This window comes from Geotrypetes seraphini, chromosome 3, assembly GCF_902459505.1.
Source record: "Geotrypetes seraphini chromosome 3, aGeoSer1.1, whole genome shotgun sequence".
Lineage (NCBI taxonomy): Eukaryota > Metazoa > Chordata > Amphibia > Gymnophiona > Dermophiidae > Geotrypetes > Geotrypetes seraphini.
The window spans coordinates 49862684-49876628 of record NC_047086.1 but is presented as its reverse complement, the minus strand read 5'-3'; the positions used below and the strand labels follow the sequence as shown (position 1 = coordinate 49876628).

At 42.5% G+C, this 13945-nt stretch overlaps 1 protein-coding gene across 2 annotated transcripts in view; it reads left to right on the top strand.

Moving 5' to 3' along the window:
- The window catches only part of CD109 (CD109 molecule), a 295729-nt gene that overhangs the window by 205207 nt on the left and 76577 nt on the right, over nt 1–13945 (top strand). For both annotated transcript variants that reach the window (XM_033937865.1, XM_033937866.1), the window contains exon 23: nt 3383–3559. In XM_033937865.1, coding sequence (XP_033793756.1) covers nt 3383–3559 — 177 coding nt within the window. The remainder of the gene's footprint in view (nt 1–3382; nt 3560–13945) is intronic.

The window sequence follows — 13945 nt, the reverse complement described above, 5'->3', positions numbered from 1 at the left end:
ATCCTTTACAATTTCATGTAAATTTCTTTCTTTTCATTTTTGGAGCCTGTAGGCGTTTTTGCAGCCTTTGCCCCTGCTCATGGCATCAATGGCTTTTCAGCCTTCTTATCATTTGACCTGTGCTATTAGTCTTGCCTGCTGGATCTCTTTACAGATTTTCCAGGGCTATATTAAAAAAAAACCAAAAAAACAAACAAACAAGAATGCCTTACCAAACAAATATTTTTATTCTTTTTTGTTCCTACATTTTATTTCTGTAAGAAGATATTAGGCCTGGAGTTGGATACCCAGCAAGTTGGACTACTTCTCTGGTACCGTTTCCTAGCAGTACGGAACATCAAAATCATCGAGCGTCATGGGCATACTCGCATCGAATCTATTGATGCATGTTCTCCTCAACACCATCAATGCAAGTTGTCATTCTGAAGCACACCTTTTCTTGAGGTTCTCAACGCTTTGACACCCTACTGCACCTATAGTACCAGCTGAGCAGCATACCGTACCAGTGCCATCTTTCCACCCATTGGTCATCTGAATGGTATCAATTCTCTTCGGTACTAGACAGAATCGACATTTATCGATCTCATCACCAACGTCACTGACATTTTTAGCATCAAGACATTCAGTGCATGCCTATCATCGATGCCATCAATCATCAATGCAGGTTGCTAATTCTGAAGCACTTTGCCCATTGGGGTTTTCAATGCTTTGACACCTGTGGCATCTGCGGTACTGGCTTCACAGCCCTTAGTACCAGTGCAATCTTTCACCGTTTGTTCAGCACCTATATGTTGAATGGCTGGCCATTGACTTACAGTAATTTTGGCTTCATTGCCCCTATTTTACTTTGGTACCGATACAACTTTAGCATCAAACTCTGCTCGGTACTGATCTATCCTCTGTGTTATTTACTTGCATCAAGACTTGGTACTGATGCTTTGTTACCTTGATACCATTGTTGCACCTGTATCTTTAATGATTGGTACTGGTTACTCTTGACACTGATGCCCAAACTGAGCATAGCACTCTGAGGCAACATGGTACCGATCACAGGTCTGCATGAAGGCACTGCTCTACATCATATTGATGCTTTTCATCTTGGCATTGGCATTGACACTCTCCATCAAAGCATCGATGCTGTACATCGAAACATGGACACTCTGCATTGGAGTATTGATGTTTTGTATCACAGCAGCAAGATACATCTATATCCCATGCATGTCTCCCTCGGTACCGGCCTACCTCAACAAAATATAATCTTGTCCTGGAATTGATAAACAATGGACACCATCAGGATGTGACGGCCAGACTGTGGATAAGTTGGTTGCCGTTTTTGCCAGACTTAATGTTGACTAACAGAGTTCTCACTTTCACTTACTCTCTCATTCCATCTCAATCAGCTCATGCAAGACTTGGCTGGTTTTAAGCAGTATATTCCTTTTTTGCCACCTGCCAGAATTTTCAGACTTCGGTCGTCTAGGAAGAATCCACTATGGCTACAGAGTTTTTCATAATTGACTAATCCTGTATGTCACAGGTGTTCCTTATTTGTGAACAGCCTACTAATCATCGAACACCTCTGCTGTTTCTTTATCTTTTCTTCCAGTGAGAATCCATCAGAGGTTCTCCTCTTCTATCCATCATAACATCTCGGTTCTCACCATGATAAGCCTCTGAACGATGAGTGAGGTGGAACGATGAGTGAGGTGATTAAATTAGCAGATGACACTAAACTGTTCAACCTTGTTAAAACGCAGATTGTGAAAAATTGCAGGCAGATCTTATGAAATTGAAAGTCTGGGTGTCCAAGTGGCAGATGAAATTTAATGTGGACAAATGTACATCATCTGTGCCATTTAAAAAAAAAAAAAAGAAAGGAAAAAAACCCCAACAGCTGAGTGGCAGGAGGTTGCTTTGGGGCTTCCTCTGTTACTCAGCTGTTCGGGCGTCTCCAAACTGGTTCTGCACATGTGTGAGAGCTGATTTCTAAGCGAGTGTTTGGATGGGATTACAACTTCCCTCTGTAAAACATTTGCTTAGGCAGCCGTTTGTATATCAATCGCTGTTTAGAAATTGGCAAAAAAATTGGCCCACAGTGAACCAATGTCTCTTTCATTCTGTGCATTCAAGAAGATTGGCAGTTCTGTAGCATCACCAATCCAGAGTGCTTTCCTGTAGACACTTAAAGAGTTGTCAGGCTGCAGTCCTAGAGTTACTCTTGGCAAAATTCTGTGCAAAATTTAAAATTCTACGCATAATATTTCAAAATTCTATATAATTTATTTGTAGTGTTTTGCGTAGAATTCTCCTATCCTGAGGCCTAAAATTCTCCCTCTGGGTGCCTGGCCTGGGGATTCCTTGCATCAAGATGCTGTGCCTCAGGGTGCCTAGCCTTGAGATACCAACTTTTTAGATGCTTGATCTGGGAGTATCCTGGACTAGTTGATTTCGTAGGGGTGGCAATCGAGCCCTCTTGAGCCATGAATCCTCTGAATGTCTGCATTTCATTTCAGATTACCTTTACACTCCTGTGTTGCATCTTCACTCTAGCACCGAGAGTAAAAATCATTCTAAATTTTAGGTTTTTAAAAAATTCTGTGTTTTGCATGCCCACTGCATACCTTTTAGTACAATGGTTCTACCACTGATTTTCCCATGTTTAAAATTCTTAGTAAATTGCTGCTCTGTGTGGCCTTGATGGATAATTGGAGGAGCCACATTGTTGTTGAGTAGGGGGGATATGGGACAGACTCCTTTATCTTTCTTTTCATTTGACCATTAAAAGAGAACCTGTAAAAAACTAAAAGAAGTTATTGGACTCTAATTGGGGCACGCTTTGAGCTAGCTTTTTGTGGAAGACAGAGCTTCTTCATAATACTAGTCATTATTTTGAGCTGAATGCTAATGCCTGTTCTTGACTAAGGCCCTCTTTTACTAAGGTGCATTAACCGTTTAGCGCATGCTAAACCGATTAGCACTAATTGATTAGCATGTGCTAAACGCTAACGCATGCATGTTAGTCTATGGACATGTTAGCGTTTAGCATGCGCTAATTCGATTAGCGCTCGCTAATCAGTTAGCACACCTTAGTAAAAGAAGGGGGTAAGTCATGTACATAAAGTAAGTGAAATTTAAAAATTAATCTCTTGTCTGACCCCTGCTTGTTTAAATAGTTAACATCACACTAAACTGCACCTATTTTTTACCTCAATTGTATTCAAGAAGGTGAACAAAATGATACTGGAAGTAACAGAAAATGACTTTTCTAATATTAAATTAGAATTTGTAAATTTCCACTAGACCAAATTAAAGAGCAATTTAAAGATTATATTTTGAGAGTATACAACTTCCTTTGAATGTTGAATGTGCTATAATATTTCAGGTGATATTCTTGGGCCTTCCATCAGTGGTTTGGAGTCACTAATTCTGATGCCTTCTGGCTGTGGTGAACAGAACATGATTAGATTTGCTCCAAATATATATATTTTGGACTACCTCACTAACACAAATCAGATAACAGAAGAAATTTCACAGAAAGCAATTTCATTCATGATAGAAGGTGGGTATTGATGTAAATAGCTCATTAATATATTCAGTTTGGTTTGAAATTTATTTGCAGAATTTTTATCAGATTACTGCTATTTAGATTTTTGAAGCTGGGGGAAAATGCTGTCCTTTAAAAAACTGAACATTCAAGATAAAAGCAGAAGAAATAGGAATTTAGTTTCAGAACATGGGAAAAAAGGTTTGTAACTCCCAAAGCCACAGCTTTCATTCCTTATTGCCAATTGGCAGTCACTTTTCTCATATAATCCAGAAATATCCCATTCATATATCGTTTTACACTTTTATAAAATATAGATTCAAGATTTCATAAGAACATAAGAATAGCCATATAATGGTCCATCTAGCCCGATATCCTGTTCAACAGTGGCCAATACAGGTCACAAGTACATTATTTCAATATCTACATGTCAGTCTTAGGCATAATGACAAGAACACTTGTACTTCCAAATTTATTTTTAGTTTCCATTTTTAATTTGTTTTTGATATATACTGCCCATCAAACAGGGCTGTCAACGGGGTTTACAATAGACTTGTCTAAGTTCCATCCCCAAGTGCTGCAGCCAGATTTTCAGAATTTCCCTAATGAATATGAATGAGAAGTCAGGGGTGTAGACACGAGTGGGCCTGGGCAGATTCAGGCCAATTCCACTTCTACCCAGAAGCAGTACACCCCAACCACCAGCAATCCAACACTTCTTGGTCCTTTTCCCTCCCTCCCCAGGTTGGCCAGCAAGCTGCCAATGAAGCACAAAACAAGAAGTTGCATTAGAGAGGGCGGATCACAGCAAAGGGAAGGTTCTAGAGCAGGCCTATTTGCATCGCAGTTTATGGGCCTGGTGCCCATAAATTACTTAGAAACATGATGGCAGATAATGGCCAAATGGCCCATCCAATCTGCCCATTAATAATAACAATTATCTCTTCCTCTCTCTGAGATCCCATGTGCCTATCCCACACTTTCTTGAATTCAGACACAGTCTCTGTCTCCACCATCTCTTCTGGGAGACTGTTCCACGCATCTACCACCCTTTCGGCAAAAAAATATTTCCTTAGATTACTCCTGAGCCTATCATCTCTTAACTTTCTCCTATGCCCTCATTCCAGAGCTTCCTTTCAAATGAAAGAGACTCAACTTGTGCACATTTACACCACGTAGATATTTCTTTTTTATAATTGTTTATTTAAAGGAAAGCATAATACAGCAAGAAACCAGAGATAGCCAAGAACAATAGCATCACTACAAACACAATCCAATCCAGCATATCCCCGATAACATACAATTCTTACAAAGTTTTCCAATAACCCCCCACCTCCCCCCACCCCACAATAGACAAATAAAACATCAACCAGTGGTTGCAATACAAATAACAACAAGAACCATACAGTACAGATCAAAGCAATAAGCGATACCGCTAAGGAACTACCACCCCCACAAACATCCCCACAATTAGTGTGAAGCCTCCCCATCTTGAGACAAATCCCTCTCCAGCGCTAAATAACTATCCCAAATATTCTCAAATTGCTGCCATTTTATGGTCATAAGAGCAGAGAGTTGATAATAATAATAATAAATTTATTTTTATATACTGCCATACCCGAGATTTCTAAGTGGTTCACAACAATTGGATAAGATACAAATAGTACAAGTTATTTAAAAAGACGCAATTGAAGGCATCTAGTGGAAGAAATTCATAAATTATAAAATGCATGCAGTATAAAAGAATATGGAGAATTTTACAAAGCAAGATAAAAAATATAAAAAAGTATTAAGACCCTGGCCTATTAAATAATTGAGTTTTTATCTGTTTTCTAAAATCCAGGTAAGAAGAGGCTTCTAACACACACTGGGCAAGCCAAATATTTAATTTAGCTGCCTGAAAGGCAAAGATTCTTTCACAAAACCTTTTATACTGTCAAAATTTTACTGAGGGATAGGCGAACAGATGTAATCTTCGAGAACTCCTGTTTGTATAACTCAGATTAAAATGAGAGTTTAGGTAGCTCGGAAGCATACCGAATGTTATTTTATAACAGAAACAAGAAAACTTGAACAGAACTCTGGATTCAAATGGCAGCCAACGGAGCTTTTGATAGGAGAGGGTGATATGTTCCCTTTTCTTTAGACCATAAATAAGGCGGATAGCCGTGTTCTGGACCACCCTTAATTTTCTAATAATTTTCTTGGGAACGCCTACATAAATAATATTGCAATAGTCGAAAATACTCAGGATAGAGGTCAAAATATTTTTTAATAGTGCAGAGTTTCCAAAGCACTGAAATACTTTTCTTAAACACTAAATCAGAATGCTTTTCTGATGTAAGATGTTTGTCTAAGGTTACTCCTAGTATTTTTAGAGATTGTTCACATGTATCATAGCTTCCTTGATTTTATCATTAGGGGCTGCTAAAAAGAATCTGGTCTTTTTTGTATTTAATTTTAGTCTAAAAGCAGACATCCAGGGTTCAACCTGACTTAAAATGATTGATAGGGAATTTATAAGCTCAGATGTAAAAGCCGGCCCCTCATCTGCTGCAAAGATGGTGCCACTGGCTGCTTCCAGTGCTAAGCCAATACTAGATGGCTGCGATAAAGCCCAAAGAAAGCAATTTATCTTGATCGTCAGTGAGACCCTCCACCCGGACCCCCAGGAGGCCAATCATAGCCTGGCAGGGCAAGGGTACTTGAACTAGTTTGCGTAGGTATATAAATACCTGTTCCCAACATGTACCCAATACCTTACACACCCACCACATATGAAAGAAGGTGCCCCGTTCTTCACATCCACGCCAACAGGCGGCGGACTGAGAGCGAGAGATCCTCTGATAAAGCACCAGAGAAAGGTGCCACCTAACCAGCAGCTTCACAGTGTTTTTCACCAGTGCAGGAGCATACGCCAGGTGTTGAAGATGGTAAGAGAGCTCAGCCCTCTCCTTTTCAGTAAATACATGCTGGAGATCCCTCTCCCATGCCACCATATATGAGGTTTTCACCTGAAGGGCTTTATTAACCAGTTTATACAAGATGGAGATACATCCCTGACGCACCGGGTTTCCCAATAACTCTTCAAATGGTGACAGCCTCCAAACTGGTCCCTCTTATGTTGTTGCAAGTAATCCTTAACCTGCAAATAGGGGAACAAGTCCCTAAGTTCAGGGAACCCCTTTATTCGATCCCCCTCCAAAAATTGCCCAAACCGGCATAACCCCTGTTGAACCCATCTCTGAAAGATGCTCCCTTCCCTGCCCAGTTGAAAATACGGAGCATGTAGCAATGGAAGAAAGGAAACACCCCCCCCCCCCCACCACCACCACCACCACTGAGACCTAGAAGTCTAGCCCTGGACTCCCTCCATACTCGCAAAGTAAGCTGGGTAAATGGGTTAGGCAGTAACCCCTCCTCCCATCTCTGCAAACCTATCTAGGGCAAATAACGCAAGTGTACAATGTCCCGGCAGAGCGGAGACCCCCCCTATTCCACGAGCACCACCACGTAGGTATTTAAACATCTATCTAATATATCCCCTCTTCCGCCTTTCCTTGAAGCACCATGACAGGGATGAGGGAGGGAAAAGGGATGAGAGATGCTGGATCTACATGGGGGAGTGATAATGGGTCTGTCCTCTGCTCGCTCCTTCAGTTTTCAGAAGTAGATGACTCCATCCTCCACTCACTCCTTCAGCCTCTGTTCATTTCTCTCATCCCTAGTCTAGGCCAAAGCCAGCATTCCTCCCCTGAGGGTCACCTGGGAGAGTCCTTGTCTCTTAAGAAGAAAACTCAAAGACCAGTCTCTTCTGGACTTACCAGCAGTGGAGTCCTATTTTCTGTCCCCAATGTACACTCAAGGTGAGGAGTCAGTCTGTTTGTGAAGATCATCCACAACTACCCAACAGTCTTGTGAAGGCCAAAATCTATTTCCCTCCTAGGTCCCCTTTTTGGGCCTCAAACGGGCCTCTTCTATTTCTGGGCAGTTTTCTGCTTTAGTCCTCTTTAATATGCAAATTAATCTTTCATTTCATTTGCTGAGCCCTATTCCGTCATTCCCAATGCTTCAGGATTTCTATCACTAGGAACTTGAGGGATTGCCTACCCTGCTACCTCCCACATTGTGTTCTTTGTCAAGCCATTGCCTCCCACTGGCAGGGTCCCATTACTTCACCTTCAATTTATGAAGGGGTTTCTGCGACAACCCTCAGACCCAGGTTAACATAGTAGAATACAGCAGATAAAGACCCGAATGGTCTATCCAGTCTACCCAACCTGATTCAATTTACATTTTTATTTATTTTTTCTTCTCAGCTATTTCTGGGCAAGAATCCAAAGCTCTACCCAGTACTGTGCTTGGGTTCCAACTGCTGAAGTCTCCATCAAAGCTCACTCCAGCCCATCTACACCCTCCCAGCCATTGAAGCCCTCCCCAGCCCATCTTCAAGCAAAAGGTCATATATAGACACATACCGTGCAAGTCTGCCCAGTACTGGCCTTAGTTCTTCAATATTTACTATTATTTTCTGATTCTAGATCCTCTGTGTTCATCCCATGCTTCTTTGAACTCTGTCACTGTTTTCCTCTCCAACACCTCTCTCGGGAGCACATTCCAGGCATCCACCACCCTCTCCGTAAAGTAGAATTTCCTTACATTGCTCTTGAATCTACCATCCCTAAACCTCAAATTATGTCCTCTGGTTTTACCATTTTCCTTTCTCTGGAAAAGATTTTGTTCTATGTTCATACCTTTTCAAGTATTTGAACATCTGAATCATATCTCCCCTGTTCCTGTACATATTCAGGGCTTCCAGTCTCTCCTCATACGTCTTCTGGCACAAACCTCCTATCATTTTCATTGCCCTCCTCTGGACCGCTTCAAGTCTTCTTATGTCCTTTGCCAGATGCGGTCTCCAAAACTGAACACAATACTCCAAGTGGGGCCCCAAGTGGGGCATCAACACCTTCTTCCTTCTACTGGCTATGCCTCTCTTTATACAGCCCAGCATCCTTCTGGCAGCAGCCACTGCCTTGTCACACTGTTTTTTCGCCTTTAGATCTTCAGAAGCTATCACCCCAAGGTCCCTTTCCCCATCCGTGTATATCAGCCTCTCTCCTCCCAGCATATATGGTTCCTTCCGATTATTAATCCCCAAATGAATTATTCTGCATTTCTTTGCATTCAATTTTAGTTGCCAGATATTAGACCATTCCTGTAACTTTTGCAGATCCTTTTTCATATTTTCCACTCCCTCCTCGGTGTCTACTCTGTTACAAATCTTGGTATCATCCGCAAAAAGGCAAACTTTTCCTTCTAACCCTTCAGCAATGTCACTCAGAAACATATTGAACAGGATCGGCTCCAGCACCGAACCCTGAGGGACTCCACTACTCACCTTTCTTTCCTCCGAGCGACTTCCATTAATCACCACCCTCTGGCGTCTGTCCGACAGCCAGTTTCTAATACAGTTCACCACTTTGGGTCCTAACTTTAGCCCTTCAAGTTTGTTCAAGAGCCTCCTATGAGGAACCGTATCAAAAGCTTTGCTGAAATCTAAGTAAATTACATCTAGCATATGTCCTCAATCCAGTTCTCTGGTCACCCAATCAAAAAATTCAATCAGGTTTGTTTGGCTCGATTTACCTTTTGTAAAGCCATGTTGCCTCGGATCCTGTAACCCATTAGATTCTAGGAAGTTCACTTTCCTTTCTTTTAGCAACACTTCCATTATTTTTCCAACAACCGAAGTGAGGCTTACCGGCCTATAGTTTCCCACTTCATCTCAGTGACCACTTTTGTGAATAGGGACCATATCCGCTCTCCTCCAATCTCCAAGAACCACTCCCATCTCCAGAGATTTGTTGAATAAGTCTTTAATAAGACCCGCCAGAACCTCTCTGAGCTCCCTCAGTATCCTGGGATGGATCCCATCCGGTCCCATCGCTTTGTCCACCTTCAGTTTTTCAAGTTGTTCATAAACATTTTCCTCCATGAACAATGCAGAATCTACTCCATTTTCTTGTGTTACTTTGTCAGACAATCTCGGTCCTTCTCCAGGATTTTCTTTTGTGAACACAGAACAGAAGTATTTGTTTAGCACGTTTGGTTTTTCCTCATCACTCTCCACATATTGGTTCCCAGGATCTTTTAGTTTAGCAATTCCATTTTTCATCTTCCTCCTTTCACTGATATATCTGGAAAAAATTTTGTCGCCCTTTTTTACATTTGTAGCCATTTGTTTTTCCGTCTATGCTTTCACCAGACATATCTCTCTTTTGGCTTCTTTCAGTTTCACCCGATAGTCTTTTCTATACTCCTCTTCTTGGTTTTTTTTAATATTTCAGGAACACTATCTCTTTGGCCTTTATTTTCTCCACTACTAGTTTGGAGAACCACATTGGTTTCCTTTTTCTCTTTTTTTCTCTATTTTCTTAACATAAAGGTCCATAGCCATTTTTATCGCTCCTTTCATGTTCCTCTGTATGGGTTTTCCGTGGGAAATTTCTTTCAGGGCATCCTTCCTTTTCATGACGGGATATATACCCCGTCACAGGGAGGCTGGAGGGGGAGAGGTGCTACATTTACTGGGCCACCTGAAGGGAAAGGTGAGAGACACTACATTTACCAAGGCGGGGGTGTGGCATGGAGAGAAGCACTGCATTTACTTGGATGGCAGAAGGGAGAAAAGTGCTGGACCTGCTGGGGGGAAGGGAGAGAAGTGCTGGACCTACAGAGGGATGGAAGTTGGAGACAAGGCAGAGAGGTGTTGGACCTGCAAAAAGGGATGGACTGGAGACTGAAGGGAAGGAAGAGAGGTGTGCTTGATCTGCATTGGGGAGGGCTGGGGTTTGGAAGAGAGGTGCTGGGTTGGAGATGGAGGGAAGGGAGAAAAAAACCTCCATTACAGTCTGTAATATACTTTACAATATATCTACAACATCAGCACTTATCTTTAAAGATCCCAACGGGGACCCTTTTCACCAACATCTTCCTCAGGAAAATCTCTGTGTGCTGTGCATTTCTGTGAAGATAAATCCACCTGTTACAATTTGTTCATTGAAGTCTGGTCAAAATTCCAAAAGCTCCAGCAAAACAGGAAAAGAGAAGAAAATTTACTTGTGACTCTTACTTCTAGTTACCACCACTTGTGAATAAAAATGGTGTGTGCTGCTTAAAGATCACTGCCACACAGGAAGTCATTCCCCCAACTAGGAGGAGTCAACCATTCATTTACAAAATAAATGACCACTCAGTACTCGAGACACTAGATGGAATCAATGGGGTTAGGAAAGACACTAACTGCATGGGTTAATGATTGGCTAAGTGGCAGACTTCAGAGGGTGGTGGTTAACAGTACCCTCTCTAAAACATCGGAGGTCACCAGCGGAGTGCCACAGGGCTCAGTCCTGGGCCCACTCCTCTTCAATATATTCATTGGGGATTTGACTCAAGGGCTTCAAGGTAAGGTAACCTTATTCGCTGATGACGCCAAAATATAGTAAGTGACTGCAATACGCTGGATACCATGGCACAGGACCTGCATACATTAGAAAGTTGGTCCTCGACCTGGCAGCTGGGCTTCAACGCCAAGAAATGTAAGGTCATGCACCTCGGAAGCGGAAACCCATGCAAAGCTTACACCTTGAATGGAGAAACTTTAACCAGGACTACAGCAGAACGAGATTTAGGGGTAATCATCAGTGCAGACATGAAAACTGCCACTCAAGTGGAGAAGGCTTCATCTAAGGCACGGCAGATGATAGGTTGTATCAAGAGAAGTTTCATCAGCCGGAAGCCGGAAGTCATAATGCCATTGTACAGAGCCATGGTGAGACCTCATCTGGAATACTGTGTGCAATTCTGGAGGTCACATTACCGCAAAGATGTGCTTAGAATTGAATCGGTTCAGCGGATGGCCACCAGGATGGTCTCGGAGCTTAAGGGTCTCTCGTACGAAGAAAGACTGAACAAATTGCAGCTCTACACTCTCGAGGAACGTAGGGAAAGGGGAGACATGATTGAGACATTTAAGTACATCACGGGACGTGTCGAGGTGGGCAGACTTGATGGGCTATAGCCCTTTTCTGCCGTCATCTTTCTATGTTTCTATGACTTGAAGGGGCGGGTCAATAGAGTAGCGGCATACTCAAGGGGGTTAGTAGAATTAAAGGGGTGGGTTAATAGAGTGGGCAGACTTGATGGGCTATAACCCTTTTCTGCCGTCATCTTTCTATGTTTCTATGCTTCTATGAATTCAGTCCTGTAGGTTCACAAGTTTTCAAATCGAAAATCCACTACTATTTGCGCTGAAATCAGTTATGATCCACACCCCGTTTGTTTGGGTCACTTGTTCCAGCGCAAAACAGCCCAAATCTTCAAAGTTATGTGAATTGCCTTTACTATGTGCTACCAACGATGCCCCCAATTTTCTGTTACTAACGTAAGATCTCTGCTCATTTATTCTAATATGCAGGGGACATGTTTTCCCCACATATCATTTATTGCATTTGCAATACAATATGTAAACCACTGATGCCGATCGGCATGTATTTATTTATTTATTCAATCTTCTATACTGTTCTCCCAGGGGAGCTCAGAACAGTTTTTACATGAATCTATTCAGGCACTCAAGCATTTTTCCCTATCTGTCCCAGTGGGCTCACACTCTATCTAATGTACCTGGGGCAATGGGGGATTAAGTGACTTGCCCAGAATCACAAGGATCAGCATGAGTTTGAACCCACAACCTCAGGGTGCTGAGGTTGTAGCTTTAATCACTGCGCCACACTTTCCCTTAGTTGCTGATCTGCACATTTAAATTTTACCATTCACTGGGTTCTTAAATTAAGATATCTCTAACATATTTTGGCATGACTTGCAGGTTCCACACCGTTTGTGTCCACACATAGGGCTAGATTCACTAAGCCCACCGATCAAGTCCCAACCACTTAGCGACCCTTTTGTGACTTTGGCCTGATTCACTAACCTTCCTCCTGATCCGATTCCGATCCGCGGATGCAAATGAGGGAAAATGGCATGCAAAACAGGAAAGCAGCGATTCACTAAAAATAAAAGGGGACTGGCCGATCCAAAAATAAGCGATTGCTGAGGACCAGTCGCTCACATCCCTGCCAACTCTCCTGCTCCATGCTGCCCTGAAATCCCAGCCCCACAGCCCTGAAATCCAAACTGATATGAAAGGAAACCTACAATACAGCTTTTGCGCAGCTGACGTAGAATTTGCTGCAAATGGAAAATGAATGTTTATGAAGGAGCTTTTTAAAAAAAAAACCCTCTTGCTCAAGGTTCCCCCTGCTCTTTGCCACCCCTTCGATCTCTGCCGCCCTGACTCTGGGATCTCTGCCGCCCTTCCCTGTAGCGTGAGCCCATGGGTTTAAAGCAGGGCTGCACTATGGCATGTTCCAGAACATGCCACAGTGTAGCCCCACTTTAAACCTGCGGGCTCGCACTGCAGGTAAGGTGGTAGAGAGCAGGAGAGTCGGGACGGTGTTCTCTCCTAACACCGCCACTGGTGTCGGTTTAAAGAAATTTATTTTAACTAGGTTTTTTTCTGATTGCCCCCCCCCCCCTTCCTTCCTTGTGCGGAGAGAGCATGAACAGACCATTGACAGGCAAAGAATATGGTCCGCATATGCATCAGGATCGCTTTCCAGCGATCCATGTCGTCGGGGAGCGTTCCTCTGATCGCCCCCGTTTGAATATGGGCCGGACACGATCGGGCAGGTTAGTGAATCTAGCCCATAGTAGCCTGTTCCATAGACTCCAAGCTCTTAGATAATAACATAGGGCATAACATGAGCACAGATGTTGCGTCAACAATATTGCCCTCTGTTGCATACTTTGGTATCATCCACAAAGAGGCAAATTTTACCTGACAGCCCTTCAGCAATATCACTTATAAAAATGTTAAAAAGAATAGGCCTACCCATTAAGCTTATGATTTGCTTGCCCAAACATCTTACTTGGAAAGTAGTTTTTTTTCATAGCCCTAATGTTTGCATTTCAAGTAAATGAACTTCCCAAGCACTTGTATCAGATCCACCATGACAGAGTTGTCCTCTGGACACATCCCAAGCACCTTACTAAAGTCATCTCTGAATTCCATCTCAACCAGTCCATGGTTATGCCTGTTTTCTTCCCCAAACCACATGCTCTAGTGTACTTGATAAATCAGACTGAACCTCATAGATATTCTTTCCATCTCTTTATGGTTTCAACCCTAACAGACTTGAAGTTCCTGTTGCCAAGAGAATTATCTCTACTTAGATAGCAGACTGTATTTTCCTTGCATATACTCATACTGAGCTGACATTACAGGGCTATGTCACATCCGACAATGTAAGAGTTATGATAGCTTCAGTAGCCCATTTCCAC